General features: G+C 51.0%; 1 protein-coding gene across 2 annotated transcripts in view; it reads left to right on the forward strand.

Annotated features, from left to right (window-relative positions):
* The window catches only part of KCTD10 (potassium channel tetramerization domain containing 10), a 28,572-nt gene extending 6,521 nt beyond the window's left edge, over positions 1–22,051 (forward strand). Inside the window, exons 2-7 of one of the 2 annotated variants that reach the window (XM_046025654.1) lie at positions 212–425; positions 9,491–9,660; positions 12,609–12,698; positions 13,016–13,068; positions 14,060–14,255; positions 19,218–22,051. In XM_046025654.1, coding sequence (XP_045881610.1) covers positions 212–425; positions 9,491–9,660; positions 12,609–12,698; positions 13,016–13,068; positions 14,060–14,255; positions 19,218–19,442 — 948 coding nt within the window. In that variant the 3' untranslated portion in view covers positions 19,443–22,051. The remainder of the gene's footprint in view (positions 1–211; positions 426–9,490; positions 9,661–12,608; positions 12,699–13,015; positions 13,069–14,059; positions 14,256–19,217) is intronic. The other variant, XM_046025655.1, reaches the window with a different exon arrangement.
* The last annotated feature ends 205 nt before the right edge of the window (positions 22,052–22,256 follow it).

Raw genomic sequence — 22,256 nt, forward strand, 5'->3', positions numbered from 1 at the left:
CCTCTGATTTTAAGAGGAGCCAGAAATCCAGGGGTTTTTTGGTGAACTCTCCTGTGTTGTCAGTCTTGGGAGCCACCTTTAAGATTTAAATGCGGTATAGACATGGGCCAAGCAAAACCCCTCCGGAGTCCAGATTCAGCCCAGAGGCTGCAAGAGGTAAAGCAGGCCAGGCGCCGTGACTCTGGTGACCCCCTGTCTTCTCCACTGGCAGGAAGAGATGTCAGGAGAAAGTGTGGTGAGTTCAGCGGTGCCAGCAGCTGCTACCCGCACCACTTCCTTCAAGGGCACGAGCCCCAGCTCCAAGTACGTGAAGCTGAATGTGGGCGGGGCGCTCTACTACACCACCATGCAGACGCTGACCAAGCAGGACACCATGCTGAAAGCCATGTTCAGCGGGCGCATGGAAGTGCTCACGGACAGCGAAGGTAAGCCCGCCATCCAGGCTCTGGGGATGGGCTTGTGGCCCGGGGGCTTCATTCTGGTTCAGAAGGCCAGTGGCACAGGGGCAATTGTCCACACAGCTACAGATTTCCAGCTGTGCTCCGTGTTGTCTCAGAGTGCGGGGAGCCTCGACAGTGAGTCCCGGCTGAGCAGAGAGCCCATCAGGCTCGATCCCAGGACCCTGGGAACATGAGCCGAAGGCAGAGGCTTTGACCTACTGAGCCACCCAGCCTCTCCTGGCCTCTGATTTTAAGAGGAGCCAGAAATCCAGGGGTTTTTTTGGTGAACTCTCCCATTCTGGAGACCAGATCTAGTCTAGGGGGTGTTGTAAAGGAGGGTTTCCCTGAGGAAGTCACAGATGAGCTGAGATGTGAAGGAGTTGGAGTCACCTGGGCAGGGACTCGTAGTCCTGACCCAGTTGTCGTTAGGCCGTGGGACTTTGAGAAAGTCCAGGCCTCAGCTCTGAAATGGTGGCTGGGTGAGCTCTCCTAGTCAGTCCCCTGCCAGTTCTCAGCGGTGATTCTGTGACTTCAGAGTGAAGCTCGAGCGAGGGAGAGACGTGAATGTTTTCTTGGACCCTTGTCCTCCCGGGATGAGGGCCTAACAGAGACTCAAGATCTGGACTTGAGTCATGGCTTCTCGTGTAGTAGTTGGTGATGCCAGCCAGGTGACGTGGGTATAGTGACACCTGCCTCGTGGGGCTGTTGGTGCGCAATATTCCAAATACATACATTCAGTCCGTGTTTTTCTTTCCTTTCTCCTCATGGCAAGTCATGTTTGTGAAAAGTGAAGAATGCTTTAAAGTGATCTTGCTCCCCACCTGGAACAATCCAAGAGCACCTGGCAAGGGGAACAGTCTTGCCTGGCTGGGTTTACGGGGCAGGTCACGTGGGGTTTAAGGATGGCACCATCCTTCGCTTCTTTGACCTGAGATTGTGTAAGATCTGGCCAGACCGCAGCCTGGCTGGACCCTGCCTTACCTGTTTCTGAGGTCGGCTGCTGTGCTAATGCTCGTGCCTTCCCTGGGACTTTGGTTCCTGGGAGGGTGGGCGAGTTTTATTATAGGTAGGTGGGATTGGGGACCTGAAGCTTGAGCTGTGTGCTAGTTAGCGTGTTTCCCTTGGTGTCCTAGAGAAGGCTGGGCTGTGGGGCTTGAGATTCTGCTTCTCTGGGCTTCCAGGGAAACTTGGGGTTCTGGCCAAGCATCAGGTACATGAGGTTGGAGCCCCAGAGCTTCCTTCTGTGTCTCACCCAGAGAGCACAGAGCTTTTTATGAGTGGGAGGATCCCCTTTGCAGAGCCACACCCAGCATCGCCCAGGGAGTATTTGTAGAGACCGAGACAATGGCGCCCCAGCTGCAGAAGGAAACAGACCTTATCGGAGAACCAGGATTGTTGTAGCTTTTCTTCCGCCCTCCCCAGTCTCTGGTGGGGCTCAGGAAAAGCAGTAGCGGTGGAGTCGCCTTGGAAGCTAAGTTGGAGCCTCATCTCCTTGCCAGCCTAACGCCACACCAGGGACAAGCCGGTGCTCGGGCTCATCGATCCCACAGTGGGAGAGACACAGGGGTGCTCCCCGGGCTCCTGCTCAGGCTTCTGAACAGCTGCCGGAGGCTGCACTGGCCCTGGTGCTTCCTGGACACCCTGGCGCCTCTGGGGGAAGCAGGGCTGCCTTCAGCAGTCCGACCCCGGACATTTTCGTGGGGCTCCGCTAGAGCTCGAGCTCCATCCCGCCCTCCGCCTGCCTCGAGATGCTCACTGTGTGACATCTCACTGTTATTTGCTCCTCAACTTCACCCTTCCGGGGGTGGTACTGTTTGTTGCTACCTTTCAATAAGTGAGAGATCCTTTTTGAAAGCTATGGGACTTCAAAAAAAAAAGAGCCACTGAGCTCAGGGCTTGCTGGCTCATAGTCTGGGCTGGCCTTGGTTCGCCAAGGGCCCAGCCCCTGGGCCAGGTTGCCTGAATGCAGCAGCCTTCTGGGTCATCGCCAGCTTTGTGTCTGGTCTTCGGCCCACCCTGAGCCAGGCAGCGCCATCCTGCTGGCCCTGGTGAGTACACCGCACGGCCTGACCGGCAGCCCGAGTGTTGGCCAAGGTATATCCTTGGGTCTACAGATTAACCTGAACATCCCGCATCTCGCAGCTGCACCCAGGGCTTCGGGCGGGAACCCTATCGGCTGCAGTGAGGTTTGCCACACACAAGCCCAAGCAGCAAGTGCAACTCCGTGAGGAGAGTGGGTGCAGGAGCGTGTCCTGCTGGCTGAGGAATTGGGAACGGGGGGCTCTGAGGGCATAGAACAATGAGGTACTGAGCTGCTGGAACCCCCTGAAGGGTGCCCGAGGAGAGGACCTTGGCCCCAGGGTGGGTGATGGACTCTCCCTTGTGCCCCATGCCCTCCTGCCAGTTGGCGATTTGTACTGCGTGTGTTCGGTTCCTGAACGGGGCAGTTTGCAGTGAGTGGGTCTGGGCCCAGGCTCTGTCCCAGGGTTACAGTCACAGCTGTGGTGTATGTGGCACTGGGCTGATGTAGACTCATCTGGCATTTTCTGGTAATAGGACAGAGGGCGGGTGACTTTCTCTGAGCTTGTTTCCACTTTTCAAAGTTGTGAGGGATAATGCTTTTCAGGGTTGTGACAGGACTAAGTGAGGACATGAACAGTGGAAGGCTCTTGGGGGACTGCTCACTCCTGCTGCGGCCTGCCTGGGTGGGGTGTGTCCAGGGAGAGGGAGGAGTGCTGCGAGGGGCTGGAGAAGCAGGTCTTGGCAGCGCTCAGGGGAGAAGGGGCCTGCATTGGCCTTGGGGGTGAGAGCTCTGCAGTTCTGTCTTGCCCCCAAAGGATGGCTTTCCAGACTCCTCCCCAGAGAGGCACGGCTCTTCCAGTACCGGCATTTTTCCCTGATGCCTTGTCACCGTGGGTGGCTGTGGCAGCTCTCCCAACAAGAGTTCTGCCTCTGTGCTCACCTGTGGCTGCCTGTTTCATAGCCCTGTTCCTTCGTACAGAGCTTCCCTTCCCACTCCCCCTCCACAGTGGTTTCTGGTCTTGCTAACGTTTCTGGAATGAGGGAGTATGTGAACCAGGTTAAAGAAGGGAATCATTAATCTTGTTATCAGCCCACATTCCCCGAAAACCAGTGGGGAAATCAGTTGTCGTACGTGGGAAAACCGTCATACCTGGTAGTTTCCCTGAGATCTCCATGCCTCCTGCTTAAGTTAGAATGCACTCTTCCATAAAATTCTGAATACATTGAGAGCTTTCAAAATGTGATTAATTAAACAAACTCCCTCATGCCCCTGACATGAAATGTTGGGGCCGAGGAGCAAATGGTCAAGAAAGAATTCTTGAGGCATCTTTGGTGCAAAAAAGGTGGTTTTTATTAACACGAGTGGTCAGGGACAGGCCCCGTGAGCAGGGAGAGCTGCACTGAGGTCCTGAGGAATGGCTGGTTGTATACTTCCAAGTGGGGAGGGGGTTAGGGGCAGCCTCAATCTCAAAGGGATTTGGAAGTCAGGTTTCCAGGACCTTAGGGGCTAGCTGCTGTTTGGATAAGGTCATTTACTACTGTCTAGTAAACCCTTAGTCATGAGACCTTTAAGATGTATTTCTGGGGCGCCTGGGTGGCTCAGTGGGTTGAGCCTCTGCCTTGGGCTCCGATGGTGATCTCAGGGTCCTGGGATCGAGCCCCACATCGGGCTCTCTGCTCAGCAGGGAGCCTGCTTCCTCCTCTCTCTCTCTGCCTGCCTCTCTGCATAACTGTGATTTCTATCTGTTAGATAAATAAATAAATAATAAATAAATAAAATCTTTTTTAAAAAGATGTATTTCAGTGGGCCTTACATTTAGAGGATGATTGGCAACATGCATTTGGGGCATGTAGAGGTAAAGGAACTTTCCAAAGGGATTTTTGTATGTTAAGACTTTCAGGATCCCAGAGATCGGCTAATCAGACTTTTTGCCCCCAGCAAAGTGTTAACACCGAGGCAGATGGGTTCCAGGAGAAAGGTCACTGTGCCTATCTCAGGTCAACTTGTCAATGGACCTCAAGTTATAAGGAGATTTAATTTTTTCTACATTTCTTTTGCCTTTGTTCTCCACATCACCCTCACTCAGACAAGGAATAAAACATTACCTGGGTTAATGGGGCTTCTCTTCACCTTTTTTATTTGCCTCTCTCCCTTCCAGAGGTAACCACTTGCCTGACCTTGGGCTCAGGAGGTGAATTTCTACCTCTACAGTAGAGTGACTCAGCTGGGGGCTAAAGCCTCAGGCCCGGGTTCTCCCCCCAACAGCACACACCCCCCCCATGCGCTGGGTGTTAGCACTTCAAGGAGCTCTGCAGGGGATTCTAATGTGCGCCCAGTGGTGGAAACCACTGATGAGAATCTGTCCGGGAATTACTTTTGCTGCACTGTTTCTGTCCCTAAACAATGTACTGCTGGTGTGTTTTCCCACATTATATAGATGGTGTTAACACTGTCTGTAGCCTCTTTATTTTCTTAGCGTTATGGTTGTTAGATCGAGCCGTGACTAATATACATAGCTCTAGTTCAGACATTCGTGCTAGTGTTCCGTTTGGGGAATGTACTGTAGTTTATGGATCCATATTCTGGTGAGGGTTGTTTCAGTTGCTTCCAGTGTTCACCATGTGGAGTATCACCTTTCTTGAACACTCCCTGGCACGTGTGAGTGTCCCTGGGACAGAGCTTCCCAGCCTTCGCCACATCATGGCACACACAGAAAGTCCTGTTTCTGTTCTGGTAAATGAGAAGACTGTGGACCCAGCCACCTCAGGAGCTGCAGTGTTGAGGTCTTACCCACCACTGGGAGGTCTGTCCTGGAGTTGACTCCCAGGAGGGGAATCTGGGCTAGCATCCATGGCTGGGTTGATATTAGCTATTGTGCTGACTTACGAACTCCCCACCGTCCCAGTTTGTGCCAGCCCTAGGCATAGACCTCTTAATTATTGCCAGTCTGCTGGTTATGATCTGGCACTCAGGTTTTACCTAACATTTCCTAATTTCTAGCTTATTGAGCAGCTTTTTGTCATTTGCATTTTATCATTTAGCTGCCTGATTGCATCTTATATACACATTTTCCTTTTTTTTTCTTACTGCTTTATGAAAGTATTCTGGATCCATTTGTTTTTGATTTTGTACATATTTTCTCCCAGTCTGACTTGTTACAGCTTTTCTCATGGTGGGGTTTTTTTGTTTTTGTTTTGTTTTTGTGGTTTTTTTTTTGATACTTCAGAGTTTTCATGTTATTTTTTTTTACATGTAGGTCTTTGATCTACCTCACTGGTGTTCAACCAGGAATGATTTTGACATTGGGCAATGTCCAGAGACCGTTCTGGTTGTCACAGTTTGGGGGTGGGAATGCTCCTGGCACCTAGCGGGTAGTGGCCAGGGATGCTGCTACATATCCCACAAGGCAGAGGACAGTCCCTCCATGACAAGAAATTATCCAGTCCAAAATGTCAGTAGTGCAGAGGCTGAGAGGCCCTGCCCCGCAGCTTCCTGGAATCTGAATTTTGTAATAAGCACCTCAGGTGACATATGAACAGGCAGGTTTGGGAACCACAGAGAGTATAAAAACCTTACAGTGCTAAGGAGAAGTTAGTGAAGTCCCCCTGTGCCCTTTGTCACGTCCTCCCCCTGCCCCCCACGCCATCCCGCCCCTGGAGGTGGGGGCAGGGAAAGGAGAAAGGAGAAGTTCATGGCATGCAGTTGGGGCTGGGAGGGGGCAAGCCTTGTTGCCCAGTCCCCGGTCCTGAGAGAAGCCTTCTCCAGGATACCCTGAAAGCCACGCGGACTTTCATGAGGGCTGGAATGAGCCTCCTCTGGACACTGCCGCCACTCTCTTCTCCAGGGATGATGAAGAGATGCAGGGAGGGCTCATTGTCCAAGACCTCATTTGATTGATGCCATTGTGCTGCATGTTTCCCTGTGCATCCTCTCATCGTACCTTTGTGCCAGCCCTGGGGGGGACCAGATTTAGGAGAGGAAGCTGGGGACAGAGAGGTTTGGTGCAATACCTATGCCATCCAGCAAGCAGGCAGTACAACTGGATTTCCAGCACAGGCCCTTGCCCTTGACCGCTGGGCTGGGTTCCGTCTCCCAGACCATTCCACAGCCTCTGGATCTGTGCCTGCCTATTCTGCTCTGCAGCCTTACTGGATGGGCCGCCGGCTGCTGGGCTGCCCTGGCGGGTGCAGCCTTCTCCAATAGCCGCCGTGTTCCCCAGCAGCTGGACAGACTCCCCGCAAGCAAGGCGCTGCTTGACTTCCGTTTGCTTTTCTACACGTGTACTCGGCATTCGAGCGGTTTCAAAGGGGTAGATTCTGGCTTCGAAAGCAGCTAACGTATTTTAAAGTCAGAATACTAATTGAAACCTCATGGCGAGTAGAGCCGGCTCCTTTGCCCTTATTTGTCCAAAGTATGATTCCTTCACCACAAGCATTTCCTGACGGCATTCTTGAGCTGGCGCCCAGTGTCACGGTCTGCCTGTTCGTTTGTGGAAACTCTGGACTGTCACTTGGGTAATTGATTTCAGGGGCCTCTGCTCGTTCAGAGCAGCTAAGTTGTCCATGAATCAAAGGCAGAAATGTGGACAATTTCTTCCCAGAGCTGCTGAGTTAAGTGGGTTGCCATTTCTTTAAAGACTGAGGCTCTACTCAATTCTGGTGGAAGGAGCTTTCTGTGAGTTTCTTACTTGCTTCTTGTGGTCTCGTCCTGTCTCCCTGACTTGGGAATGTCCCTAAACCTCTTTGAGACTCTGTTGTCATCTGTGGACAGTGCAGGTGACTTAGCCTCCTTCCGAAAGAACTATTGGGAAGATACTGTGGTCGTCCCACACCTTGTCCGCTCATTGGAGGAAATCACTTGATCTAGGATCTAGCGGAGAAGCTGCAGAACGCTGGCCTGCAGGCCCCGTGCAGCCTGCAGATAGGTTTTCCTTGCCCTAGAGCGCATTAATGACCTCTTGGTTTACCACTGTTTAAAAATCAAGAGGTTTCATGGAGAAATCTGCATTTCTAGCTTCCCCTGGAATATCAGAGGCATATGCAGCCCTAGGCCTACCTTCCTGCTTGGCTGTTCTTGGCTGGAGTGAGAAGAACCTCTCCATCTCCTGTCCCCGGGGGCAGGGCACATGCTGTCTGGTCCTCTCCCAGGCCCAGGCCCCGTAAGCATCTGAGCTGTATGCACGTCCATACTTCAGTGGGATGAGGTCTAGCAGTCACTGTCATGGTGATATGATTTACTACACCTGTGAAGGCCTCTTCTTTCCCTGAAACCAGGGCTTAACTCCGGGCCACACGATTGCATTGTGTTTGCCACACTGGGAATTACTCTTCCCACTATAGTCAGGAAACTATAACCTTGGGGAAGTACCAAGTGAAAGCCTCTGGAGGGATAAGACTAGACCTTTAACCAAAGGTCCAGGAGCCATGGGCTGAGGAGTTTATAGGACAGGAGTATGGAAAAGGCCTTCTTACAAAACTCTCCTAGGGATTGTTGCAAATGCCAAATAGATACAGTGCCTCTAACCCTGAGAGCATACTTGGCAGGGCTGGATTTGGGAAGGGGACGGTGGGTGGACTTGTGACTCTGGATATGAAAGAGGTATCTTTGCTGCTCTTGGCTTTTGTGTCTCAGCAAGACCTGGGGGTCTGCAGAGGACTCGGGGCAGGGTGCCATGGTATTAAGAGTGGAAGTGTGGGCCCCTTCTCCCAAACTGTGCAACAGATTCCTGTTTACACCTAATCACCCTGTGCCTTGCTGTCCTCTCACCTGTAATGGGGGACAAGAGACCTGGGGAAGCCCCTTGGGGGGCTTGCCCTGCTGGCCTGGGGGAGGCAGGACTTCTCTACAACCTGGCTTCTTTCTAGAGCCTTCTGTCCTCTGTCAAGGCAGGTCTTTGTTTCATCCCCTCGTCTTGTTCCTCCACTTCCCAGGCTTAAGCATTGTTTCTTTCTGCAAGAAACAACCCTCCCCATCCCCACCATATATTTGCATTTCTGAAGAGGAATTGTGAAAACCTGGGGATCCCTAGTGGAGGTATAGCAGGCCAGTCCCCAGATTGGAGAGGTCATCAAGAAGCCGAAGGGCTTGCCTTCCTGGTCCCCACCCCCAGGAGTGTCTCATGGGGCTTGGTTCTGGTCAGCAGTTGGCACATTTTCCCATAATTAATGAAAGCAAGTTCCATCTCCCCATGCTGGACTGAACTGCCTGAGACAAGGTCTGTCTGGTTCGCCGTCTTCTCTGCAGTCGCTGTCACTAGCCAGTAAGTGCTTATTTGGGGGAGTTAAGGAAGGAACATGAAAGGTGGTAGTGGTGAGTGTCGGGGATCCCCCTTGGAGGCCAGAGGTTGCAGTCTTTGCTTCCTTAGAAGTGGCTCTGTTATTTGAGAATCTGAAAAAGCATCACAGAAAGAGGGAAAATAGGTATTTTTACCTCCGGCTTTCCCCGCCATTGTCGAGGTGTGCTCATTTGGACCCATTTTATCCAAGTGTGGTGTACTCTGAGGATGGCTAAGGGATTTTTTTTTTTTTTTTAAGATTTTATTTACTTATTTGACAGAGAGCACAAGTAGGCAGAGAGGCAGGCAGGGAGAGAGGGGGAAGCAGGCTCCCTGCTGAGCAGAGAGCCCAATGCAGGACTCGATCCCAGGACCCTGGGATCATGACCTGAGCCGAAGGCAGAGGCTTTAACCCATTGAGCCACCCAGGCGCCCCTGGCTAAGGGATTTTTGAGGATATTTTAGAAACATTCTCTGAGGCCCCAGTGGTGCTGGCATCCGAGAGAGCCTGAGACCAAGTGAGTCATGGCTGTGGTTGTCTCCAGGCAGCGGGCCCTGCAGATCATTCCAGTGCTTCCCAGACAGGTCAGCCTTTTGCTGATAGCGAGGCAGGTAGAGCTGCTGCCCTCTCCGTGGTCCTGCTCTTTCCTGGGTGGTGGAGGGAGCCCCAGAGACCCCATTTGTCTTCAGCACCTCCCAGGAGACAAGCGCCTGTGTAACTAGGCCCCCCCCTTTCTCCTCCTTCCACTGCAGGCTGGATCCTTATTGACCGGTGTGGGAAGCACTTTGGTACGATACTCAACTACCTTCGTGATGGGGCGGTCCCCTTGCCCGAGAGCCGTCGGGAGATTGAGGAGCTGCTGGCAGAAGCCAAGTACTACCTGGTCCAGGGCCTGGTGGAAGAATGCCAGGCAGCCTTACAAGTAGGTATCGCCCTTTCTCCCCATATGAGTGGGGAGGTACCAGGCCCACCTGCTTTCCTCGTTTTCCTTCTCCACGAAATGAGGGCAGTTCCTTCCTCACTGAGATGTGAGCGTTCACAAATAACCCAAGAGCCAAGAACTTCTTTCTCCTTTGGTCAGTGACCCCTTAGAGGCTTCCCTGTAATGCTTAGGCCACCTAACTATCCTCTGGCTTTTAGTTGCCATGGCGTTGGCTCTCATCTCCTATGTACATTGAAACCCTTCTGCATGGGGTATAAAACCTAATCCGCTTTCTGGATGCATCTCAGGACTTATTCTCATCCCATCAGTCCTTGTTTCGAGTCTCATGTAACCTTTGCAGACTCAGACAGCCCTCACTTCTCAGCAGGACCATTGGGATCAAGTCTGGTGATAGCAGAATCCCTATAAAAGCAAAGTGCTCCTGAACGTAGCCCACAGCCAGCAGCCATTTATTTATAAAGCAAAGTTCCAACATGGCCTGGACTCAGGAGTCCCTTCTGGTCTTCATAGGAATTGAATCTGTATATGGGAGGCCCTTGTCTGTGCCTCCCTTAGGCCACGTGTGCGGCTGGCCCTTCACTGGAGCAGCGCCTTTACTGCCCAGCTTCTCCAGGAACCGTTGTTTCCACATGCCGCCTCTGCCCCGAAAGTCTGAAGTCGTCGTAAATCTGACTATGCTATAGCCTTTACTTTAGTATTTTTATTTCCTTTTTCTTTGTTGAAGTAATGTATGTACATCTCTGTTACCCTTTTTTGTTTGTTTGTTTAAGATTGTATTGTTTATTTGAGGGGACAGGGTGAGGGAGAGGGAGACTCTAAAGCAGACTCCACGCCAAGTGCAAAGCCCGACGTGGGGCTCGATCTTACATCCCTGAGATCATGATCTGAGTTGAAACCAAGAGGTGGACACTTATCCGACTAAGCCATCCAGGCGCTCTTCCTCTGTCAATTCTTTCAACAGTTTACTTTCATATTTCTTAAACTGTTTGTTGACATTTCAGTTTTCAACATTATGCTCTGGTGTGTAGAAAATAAAAATTTAGCTCATGCAGTACCACCAGCCCAACCACTACCAAACACATACACATGTTATTTCTCTTCTTTTCCCAATATAGTGTTTACCACAGCTTCGGTTAAGTCAGTATTCACAGTTGACATTGTGATGTCTTTTTTTTTTTTTTTTTAAAGATTTTATTTATTTATTTGACAGACAGAGATCACAGGTAGGCAGAGAGGCAGGCAGAGAGAAAGGAAGGGAAGTAGGCTCCCTGCTGAGCAGAGAGCCCGACGCGGGGCTCGATCCAGGACTCTGGGATCATGACCTGAGCCAAAGGCAGAGGCTTTAACCTGCTGAGCCACCCGGGCGCCCCGACATTGCGATGTCTTAATATTGTTAACAGTTGAGTCACGAAGTATACCGTGAAAATTTTCTTCATTGCGCAACTTTTCAGTTTGCTAGAGTTAGTGATTGTCTCGTTGTTTTGTATGCTTGGTTTTCTAAATGCATAGCCCGAGTTTATCCCTAAATGGTCAGAAAGGGCAATCTCTTACTGGTGTGTTCAGGCACACCAGTGAATCTTTGTTTCTTCTTTGTGTTAGAAACAAGCTCTCTGGGTTCCCATTCTGTAGTTTTTGTTAGTTTAAGATTGAACATCCAGGACTGACCTCCTCTCAGCTTCTGTCGCTTTTATCTTCCTGTTCTACTTTCTCAGAGGTTTTCTTTAGTTTTATCTTTTCAACCCTTGTTTTGAACTTTTCATTTCTGCTATATTTCTAATTTCCAAGAGTGTTTTCATGTTCTCTGAGTGTTCTTTTTTATATAGAACACTGCTCTTGTTTCATAGGATTCAGTATCTGCTCTCCTCTGTCTCGAAGTTTTCTTTCTGCTGCCCTTGTCATGACTCATTCCATTTTCCTCTTTATTTTGGTTTCAGTCTCATGTTGAAAGGCTTTCCACATATAATCTGATAATCTTTGGTCTTTTAAAATTTAAGAGTAAGGTTCTGAAAAGCTGTATGTGCATGGGTGAGCCTTGTTGTCCATCGGGCTTTAGTGGTAGATGATAAGTCAGTGGAGACCCCCAGTGTCAGAATCTGTAAGCCTTTTCCTGGACAGAGCAGATTCCTGTGGAGGAATCCTCCACTCTCTTGCCTGGTAGGGATAAGCCAGACTGACTGCCTTTTGGGATCTGAACAGGAGAAGGGGCTGGTTGCTGGGCCCGCCCCATACCCCCCCATCTATAGTGTGTGGACCATTCACCGAATTCCCCTGTTTTCAGAAGAGCAGCTCAGCCCTATCGTTGTCATCTGTACAAACCACTCGCGGAAAGCAGACCTTTCTTCTGCCGGGGGGAGGGGATCCCCGTGGCAGGGTCATCTCTCAGTGGTGCTTCTGCCGACTGGCTAGCAATCCTCTGCCCTTGCCCTCTGCCAGCCAGCCTTCAGAACCGTTCTTTGAAAACCTCCTGGATTCTTTCCCATCTTTGGACTTAAGTTGCGGCATTCTCTTTCCCCTCAGTTATCCGTCATCTTCCCAGTCTGAGATTTTTGACGCTTTTGTCTGTAGACCTCATTTCTCCCATTTTTTTTCTCCTTATAGGCTCAGAGTTTTTAAGTTCTTCTGTAGTTGTTACAGTGGGGTGCTTTGATCCAATCATATTTTATCTGCCATGTTTAGAGTTTATTTGTACGTGACTCCCTGGGCTGGGGAAGTGTGTCATCGTTGTTAGGGTTTGCTGAGCGCCCCAGCCAAAGAACCTGACTCTTGGCCCTCCCTTCCCCAAAATCACTGGTGGTAAGAGTCCTCCTCTCTTCCCAGCACTGGAGGCCCCATCTTCCTTCGCCAGAACTCTGTCTTTGCCCGGCAGGCCAGCTTAAATAACCCGATGCCGGGCAGGCCTCCTAGGCTGAAAGCATATTTTGTTCCAGCAGAACAAAGATACTTACGAGCCTTTCTGCAAAGTTCCTGTCATCACCTCATCCAAGGAAGAGCAGAAACTTATAGCGACTTCAAATAAGGTATGTTGGAGGCACCCTTGTGGCCTTTCTTTGGCTCCCCAGATGATGAATAAGGTTTGAAATAGAAACCTGTCGAAGTGCCCGAGCAAGGCCTGAGCAGGAATAAAGAATGGAACCGCAGTTCGTCTTGTGTCGACCTCCGGCCCCCAGCCGCAGATCGCGCAGTCTCCCTCTGCAGCCCCGCCCGCCCCCTCCCGCAGTCTGCCGGCTATGCCTGACTGCCCCCTCGACCTGGAGGCGAGGCCCAGCCCCGTGGGAAGTCCACCGCACCTCCACCCCAAGTGACTCTTCTCTTTCTTTTTCATAACCGCACACAGCCAGCCGTGAAGCTGCTCTACAACCGAAGTAACAACAAATACTCGTACACCAGGTAAGGTGGCGGCGGGACGGGCCACCGTGTTTCCTAGGTGAGCCTTGCTCACCCGGGCCGGGCCTGGCCCCTCCTGTTCTGCAGGGAGGACGGCCCTCCCCTGCTCAAGGATGCCCAGGGTGACAGGTGATAGATACGAGATTGAATTCCTACATACCACAAAGGCTGCCCTTTTAAAGCATACAATTCAGTGGGTTTTAGTGTATTTACAGAGTTGTTCAGCCGTTACCACGTGCCTGCTTGGTGAGCATTTTCATCCCCTCCAAAGAAACCCATCAGCAGTCACTCTTCGTTCCCCTCCACCACCTGCCCCCTTGCCCCCGACTGACTTCCTTCACTTAGCATCATGTTGTCAGGGTTCACCCTCATTGGGGCGTGTGTGTTAATACCTCGTCCCCTTTTAGGGCTGAGTCAGACCCCAGCGTTTGGCTCTTCTCTGCACTTATTGATCCGTTCGCAGTGGAGGCACAGTCAGGGTTTCCGCCTTGGGGCCATCGCGGATACTGCTGTGAACATCCGTATGCACATTTATTTACCGTGAAAATGAAGGTTTTTATTTCTCTTGGGGGTACGTAGGAGTGGAATTGCTGGGTGCATTGGTAACTCTAGGTTTCGTCATTAGACCTGCCCAGCTGTTTGCCCAAAGCAGCTGCACCATTTTACATTCCCACCAGCAATATATACAGGTTTCTAGAATGTTTTTGTGGCTCTCAGGACCATGTGGTTTCAGCTGTAGGGAGTTTAATGAGGGTCCTCAAGACCCAAGAATGGACCCAAGATGAAAAGTCTTCCTTGGGCATTTGCATTCTCTCAGTCCTGGGGCTCGCAGGGCTCCCTCCATGCTCCGACCTGGTGCCTGTGCCCTCCGGCCCCAAGTCGCTCCCAGTTCTTCCCCGGCCACAGCATGGTGGCCGCCCCAGCCTGGGGTGTGGAGACGCTCACCTGTAGTCAGGACCAGCTGGTGCTCACCTTCTCAAATGCTCTTTTGCAGCAATTCTGACGACAATATGTTGAAAAACATTGAGCTCTTTGATAAGCTCTCTCTGCGCTTTAATGGAAGGGTCCTGTTCATAAAGGACGTCATTGGGGATGAAATCTGCTGCTGGTCCTTTTACGGGCAGGGCCGCAAGATTGCCGAGGTCTGCTGCACCTCCATCGTCTATGCCACTGAGAAGAAGCAGACCAAGGTAAGGGCTCTGGGTGGCTGGTCTGCAGTGCATCCTGGAGCCATTCCCCTTTCTCCTGGAGCAAAACAAACGTAAGGACGGGCAGGCCTTAAAAATGCTTTCCTTAGGGGCGCCTGGGTGGCTCAGTGGGTTAAAGCCTCTTCCTTCGGTTTAGGTCATGATCCCAGGGTCCTGGGATGGAGCTCCATATCGGGCTCTCTGCTCAGTGGGGAGCCTGCTTCCCCCCAACTCTCTGCCTGCCTCTCTGCCTACTTGTGATCTCTGTCTGTCAAATATATAAAATCTTAAAAAAAAAAAAAAAAAAATGCTTTTCTCCACACGTGATTGCTCACTGTGAAAATACTTATCATCTTCGGGACCCAGGAGACAGTCACGTGTAGGTCTTGGAGAAACAAAATGGCATTTTCCTTTCTGACCGTTAGCAAATAGGGACAGTCGTCCTGCATGCACCTCAGTGTCTTTGCCATAAATGCAGATTCAGAACAGTGCCTGGCTGGCTCTCTCGGTGGAGTTATGCAACTCCTGACCTCTGGGTCGCGAGTTGCAGTCCCACGGTGGGTGTAGAGGTAACTTGAAAATAAAACCTTAAAGGGAAAAAAAGGGGGGTGGCGCCTGGGTGGCTCAGTCGTTAAGCATCTGCTCTTGGCTCTGGTCATGATCCCAGGGTCCTGGGATGGAGCCCCACATCGGGCTCCCTGCTCAATGGGAAGCCTGTTTCTCCCTCTCCCACTCCCCCTGCTTGTGTTCCCTCTCTTGCTGTGTCTCTCTCTGTCAAATAAATAAGTAAAATCTTTAAAAAAAAAAAAAAAAGTGGATTCAGATGGCATCCTCATAGCACTGTCACCATGCCGCCAGCATTCTCTCCTGTCAGTGATGGGACATGGCCTATGCTGTTCCTCACCCTCCACGTACCACCATTTCCCACCAGGATGGTGCCATCCCATCTGAATCATCAGAGGAACCATGCTGCCTTTAAGAGCTTGACCTTGGCTTTCTAGTCATGACCTACAGCTTAACTGTCATCTCTCTGCCCTCCTCTGACCCTCTGACCTAGAGTGGTCCTCCACCCTCACGGGCCTGCTGGACATTCCTCAGCTCCCGGCTTGTTGGGACTTCCTGACAGATCTGGACTCTGGATGTACTTCTGTATCATCTTCTCCAAACCGACAGTCTTGACCTCTGTCACTGTGCCATTCTGCGAAGCTAGATCATACCATAGATCATAGAGGTGCTGTTGGAGATCTGATCCGTTCTTAATTGGACTTCACTCCCTTCAGGTCTTCTGCTGGCTTGACCTTCTTAGGCCATGCAACTGGGTTTTCTTCCCTTTTTTAGAAAAAATCCTATGATACACTGTCACTTCCTCTGTACCTTACTAAGGGAACTCTGATAACCTGGGACATGTAGAGGGTTTGCTGAGTGGGTTTTCATGCACAGATCTGTAGACTGCCGGTCAGCCTTCCATCATCACTGTGGCTCCAGGAGCACCCAGTTGTCTGGGATTCTAGAACTGGCCTCAGAAGAAAAGGCAAATGAGCAAAAATGAGACCACAAAGTAGAAAGCAGAGTCCTGAGCATTTTTTTAAAAAGACTTTTAAAACATTTATCATTGGTATTTAGAATATATCCCAAAAGATATACATTGTTTTAAGAGAGCCAAGAAGGGAAAAACTCCTAAGGTTCCTTTTTCTTTCAAAAGATCATGGGGAGACCAGAATCGCTTGCTTCCCTTTACCACATTAGCAAGATGCACGTCTCTGTTCTGTGAACTTTTGGGGGGCTGTGATGAGTTTCACCTGTAACTAGCTTCCCTGTCTTGTCAGTTTGGTTTTATATATATGGGTTGCCTTTGTCCTTGCATATTAACAGGATAATCGTCTTATTGATTAAGCTTTAAAATACTGGCTTTACATTTTCAAGTTGAACTGGGAGCAAAGGATTCAGAGACCACGAAGTCTGATCCCAACCATTCGTAGATGAGCCCTCCAGGTTCCAGAGCAAGCCTGTGCTTGTGTTTTTGAAACTGGTGAGAGGCAGGGCCCAGGGTGGCAGGCCAGGGCAACTAGCCATGGCTCCCTTTGCTCTGGGCTGCTTCTTGCTCTGGGAGAAGCATGTTAGGGGATGGCTGCCCTTACTGGAGCAAGTTGCTGCTTCTGGCTCACAGGAAACGACACCTGTGTTCTGCTGTTTCAGGTAACTGGGCAGATGATCCTGTTGGAGGTTTTTTGTATCGCTTTCTTGCTACAGCATTCCAGGTGCTCTGGTAATTCTTTTAATCATTTAACTGTCTTCTGTCAGTTAAGCTGGACAGGTTATGGCTTGCCAAAACTAAGGCTTAAGTAGATACATAATACACGTGTTGTCTGTTTGGTCCTTGGTTCTGACTCACCAGGGACTCAGTGATTATAGAGCACAGAGCCACGGCCTTTACTGGTCTGTTTTTCTGTTTCTCTTCAGATTATATCACGTCTGTTGCTCTGTCTTCAGGTCCCTGGACTGGCCTGTCATCTCCATGGTGCTGTTGAACCCCGCCAGTGAATTGGGGTTTTTTGTTTTTTTGTTGCTCTTGGTTACTGTTTTTCAGCTGGACAGTTTCTTTCTTCAATGTTATGTCTCCTTGCTGAGACTTCCTGTGTTTGCATTTGCTTTAAAAAAGTTGGCCCTTCCTTATCGTGACTTTTTTTATAATAGCTGCTTTCAAGTCTCTGTTCAAAGATTCCAGCGTCTCATATCATCTTGAACTTGGCATCGGTATCTGCTGATTATGTTTTCCCTCAGGAGTTGAGATTTTTCTGGTTCTTGATTATGCCAGGAACTTTGAAATTCTATCCTGGATATTCCGAATGTTACAGGACTCTAAGTCCTGTTTAAATCCTAACGAGGACGTTGGTTTTTTTGTTTTGTTTTGTTGTAGCACGCAGCTGACCCAGCTGGGTTCAGGCCACAAGTTCCAACCAGCCATGGGTCACAGTGCCAGTGACAGCCCAGGTTTCAAAGCCTTGACATCGGGGCCGCACTGAGGGCGGGTCTGTGTCTGGGGCAGCGCTCTGTCTCATGGCTCATTTCTGTGTGGGTTGTGGAGGGACAGGTTGGCAGCTGAGCTGAAGGCCAGGAGTTCACGTACAACCTCAAGAAGCTGCTGTTCCAAAGCACCGGTCCTTCGCCGTCTTTTGGTGCTTCTTGCTTCCCTGGGACTCCCCTTTTCAGTTATCCGGCCAGAAAGCGGGCTTCAGGTCCCCGATCTGCCACGCACTGCCTGGGGCTTGACCTGTGCCTGAGCCCAGCGGCATGAAGAAGGGAGACAAAAACATAAGGGATCCGCTCCACCCTGACGAGATCGCAGCTGTCCTCATCAGAAAGGAACGTTTCCCTTCAGAGTTTTGACTCCACTGGGCTCTGGCTGTTGCTGCCACAAGATTTTTGGGGAGTGGATATGCCAGAGAATAGACAAAAGAAAAAAGAGGAAACCTGGGAACACTCTCTAGGTGTGGGGAAACTCCAGTGCCCCTGTGGAGCTCTCTGTGCCGATGCTCATTCTGGGGTTGCAGGCTGCACTGACCTCCCTCTGGGCAGTAAACTTTTTGCTGGGTCGGTGTTATTCCAATCTCTGGTCTTTCCCCCATCCCGTCTGCCACGATTTACGACTCTCAGTCCTCAGCCACTGCACGCTCGCTGTCCTGGTTTTGTGGCCTCAGTGGGAAGGACAGAGGAGAGTGTGCTGCCTCCATTTCTCTGGGAACCTCAGAATCCTGCCATTGAAAGCAAAGTCTCTACTCTGTGACTCAGGTGCCCAGGGCCTACTTGGGCAGCCTTCCTCCGGTTCCCAGTGCCTTGACCCCAAAGGGCAAGCACCAGAGACATAAGACACAGAGCTTTACCAAGCAAGAGGGGTCATGTCCTTTTCAGCTGGTCCCTGTTCAAAAAAATGGGTGGAGCAGCAGCTCCAAGGGTGCAGATCTGTCATTAGAAACCTGTTGGAAATGACCTAATTGGTTAATTGCATTGTTACATTGTTGGGGAAAGCCTTCCATAGCAGGGAAGTACAAGTTAGGGGAAAGCAAAAGGTGAGAGGAGTATGTGATGGGCCACCTTTTGTGCATTTTAAAGTGTGGGAATATGGGGCGCCTGGGTGGCTCAGTGGGTTAAGCATCTGCCTTCTGCTCAGGTCATGATGTCAGGGTCCTGGGATCGAGCCCCACATCGGGCTCTCTTGCTCTGCAGGGAGCCTGCTTCCCCCCCTCCCCGCCTGCCTCTCTGCCTACTTGTGATCTCTCTCGGTCTGTCAAATAAATATTTTTTTTAAAATATTTTATTTATTTATTTGACAGAGAGAGAGGTCACAAGTAGGCAGAGAGGCGGGCAGAGAGAGAGGGAGAAACAGGCCTCCCCGCTGAGCAGAGAGCCCGATGCGGAGCTCGATCCCAGGACCCTGAGATCATGACCTGAGCCAAAGGCAGAGGCTTAAACCGCTGAGCCACCCAGGCGCCCCTAAATAAATACTTTTTAAAAGGTTTTATTTTTTTATTTGACAGAGCGAGAGAGATCACAGGCAGGCAGAGCAGCAGGCAGAGAGAGAGGGGAAGCAGGCTCCCTGCTGAGCAGAGAGCCCGATGTGGGGCTCGATCCCAGGACCCTGAGATCCTGACCTGAGCGGAAGGCAGACGCTTAACCCATTGAGCCACCCAGGCGCCCCAGTAAATAAAATCTTTAAAAAAAAGCGTGGGAATATAGAGGTGTACGATCCTATATTTACATGCACTGTATCCCTTTTGTTACCTGTGCGAGCACCATGTGTAAGGACTGTTGAAAATAAAAGCGACCCTAAAACTAGTAACAGCGGTCTCAGACGGAATCCCAGGGGCCTGAGCTGGCGGCTCTGCCAGAAGCAGCAGGTGGCACCGGATGCGGTGGCGGGGAGTGTGTCATGCTAACGACCCTGACTTGCGTGTTGTGGGAATGCAGGTGGAGTTCCCAGAGGCCCGGATTTATGAGGAGACCCTCAATATTCTGTTGTATGAGGCCCAGGACGGCCGAGGACCTGATAATGCACTCCTGGAGGCCACCGGCGGGGCAGCGGGCCGCTCGCACCACCTGGATGAGGACGAGGAGCGGGAGCGGGAGCGGATCGAGCGTGTGCGGCGGATCCACATCAAGCGCCCAGACGACCGGGCCCATCTGCACCAGTGAGCCGGCCGGCAGTCCCCGCCTCCTCCCTCCTCCTCCTCCCTCCCCCAGCTCTTCACTCCGATTTCTGCGGACTCCTGGGCACCGTCCATGTCCCCAGCAGTCCGGAGATCCGTTTCTGTAACAAGCCAGATGATTATTTTGATACTTCTCGACCGGGTGACTGTCTTTCCCCAGGTGAATGCACCCCTGTTCTTGAGGAAGCTGTGTCCAAGGTCTCCCCCTTTCATGGGGATCTGAGAATCCTTGGAGCCAGGCTCTCTCGGCTCTCCGAGAAAAGTATGAATGGGTATGAAGTGGACGTGAGCAATTTTGTTTGCAGTATTTATTTTGGTGGATGCTGATTCCCTGTTTGGGCTTCGGGGCGGCATTCCCTTGGGGCTCAGTCTGGCCACTCCGAGAGGGACCCTGCACTTGGTGGCCACCACAGGTTTCTCTGAGCTCCCTATTTCAGAACCCTCCAGGCCGGCATGCTGGCTGCGTTCCCCTGCGGTAGACGGGGCTGTCTCCGGGGCTCTGCTGGAAGTCCATTCTGCCCCCGGGTTTCGCCCCTGTGTTACCGGCAGATGATTGCAGTTTGTGGCAAAGATAGGACGGATGGGCTTCGTGTCTCTGACTGTTCGAGTGTAGCTCTCAGTTCCCAGCCCTGTTGGAGGGGCAGGCCTGTCAGGACCCCACATGCCTGGCTACGGGCAGAGCAGGCCCCGGCAGGGAGTGCACGACTCTGTTCCTGGCTCCTTCCCCACCTCCTACCCCTTGCTCTTGTCCCCCTTGTTGACCAACTCCGTCCTCGAGGGCCGCATGGTCTGGTTGTGGATGGAGCTCACATACATCTTGGCCTCCTCGGCCTTCTTCCCTTTTAAACTGGGCTTCCTGTCTCAAGTAGAAGTCCTGCCCTTTGCTTAGAAAGGGGACATGGCCTGGCCTCTGTCCCCTGGCCTAGAATCCAGGCAGAAAGCCCGTTCACACCAGCAGTCTCGGGGCAGCTCGCCTGCTGTACGTAGCCCTCCCCTGGAGATCCCTTCTGTGTCTTTGCCTCTGAGTTTTACACGGTGTGGAGTGGCCACAGCGAGCAGTGCAGGGCCCCACAGCGAGTTGGAGGATGTGCAGCTCCTTTGGGGTCCAGTTAAGTGTTTATGTTCGTGTTTAAGGGACGTGTGCGACTGTAGATGGGAATGTGTTTGTGTGGAGTGCAGGGGGCCTGCGCTGGGGCCCGGCTATCCACATGGTGCTTGTGGAGGACGGATGTTCTCGGTTACCTACCTCCCAGCCTCCGCGCCTGTGAAGGGACCGAAGCGAGTGGTGACTGATGTGGCTGGTCAGGACTAGACTAGGTAGACTAGTTGCAAGGAGATGTGAACGTGTGTTAGGTGATGGATGGGATTTGTCTGCTCTTCAAGGGAAATGTTATTGTTTTATACCAAAGGTATTAACATGGGCAGCCTTCGACACAGTGTATTCCAAAAAACGAGTTTCTATTTTGAAATGGTTTTTACAGCTTAGGCTTTGTACATACTGCCCTTCTTGGGACAGTGGTATGCCTTTATTTTGTATCGAGCAACAAAGCCTCCAATAGAACTTTCAAACAATCTTGACTGAACCTAAAAAATCATGTATGGGGGTCGAGGCCTTTTAAACTGTTGTGTGGGGAACTTTCTATTAGGCCATTAGGGTTTTATTAAGTGCTGGCGGGTGGGGCTTAAATACTGTTTCGTAAATATTTTATATACTGTTTGAGTTTTAAACACCAACCCTGACATTTGGGTTGAGCTTTTTTAGAAAGTTGAAGTGGATGTCAGTTGTGATGTTTTCTGTAGGAATGGAAAAGCCATCCTATGAATTTTTTAAATCTTTCTGTGAGGAGTAAGTTTGTGGAACAATCGGATGCGTTTGGGCTTCTACACCATATGAGCTAATGTTTCTGGCAGTCTTTACACTTGTCCTTAACTTTGTACTTGTAATTTTGAGTCTTTGCTTTCCTGGGATCGGAACGGGTTCCTGAAACATTCCGCGGTGAATGAGAACACCGTTAGCTTGCACAGCCAGGAGCTGGCAGTGAGTGTTGGCTGGTCCAAGCTCTGGTAGCAAATGGATTCCACAAGGAACTGATTTTTATGCTAGCCCGTGGGGGCAAACAAAGGCCCACATTTACACTTAAGAACCATCTAAGTAAAACACTGACCTAAGATTTGGTAAAGAGTTAAGTTTTATTACACTGTAAGACCTTACAGTTGAAGTAGAACAGCTTTTTCAAAGGCGGCCTTGTTTGTGGTGACTGGGGGGCTGTGCCCAAGACAATCCTGTCTTCTTCTGTAGCCTCTTCTGTTGCCCCCCACCCCGAACCCCACAGTAGGTAGCAGATGAGCAGCCTGGCCGAGGTGCAGGGACCCCACGCTCTGTGTAGGTGGGCTCCCCTGCTCCCCCACCCTCGGCAGCTGCTCAGCCCTCCTCGGCAGCCGGGCTCCTCCCAGCGTGACGGTAGCACACCTCTGTGTCACTGACTTTCCTTTTTGTGCTATAAAAAATGCTATAAACGTTAGAAGTAGTCACTGTATGTTGTACAAGCATTTGTGGACATGTAAAATAAAAGTTACATAATGCTTCTATTTAAATGTTTCCTGGGTCTTTTCAGAGACACCCAGCACAATCCTGGCAGTGTGGTGGGGTTCACAGCAAAGAGGGCAAGGCCTCTGTCCTCCATTCATTCCACTTTATTGCCTGAAGTCTCCAGGGAGAGCCCGGCGGGGGTCATTGTTCTGTCCTCTGAGACCCTGCCGGAAGTCTTAGGTGGAAAGCAGAGTGAGTCCCCTGGGGTTG

The sequence above is a fragment of the Meles meles genome, chromosome 12 (assembly GCF_922984935.1).
Source record: "Meles meles chromosome 12, mMelMel3.1 paternal haplotype, whole genome shotgun sequence".
NCBI lineage: Eukaryota > Metazoa > Chordata > Mammalia > Carnivora > Mustelidae > Meles > Meles meles.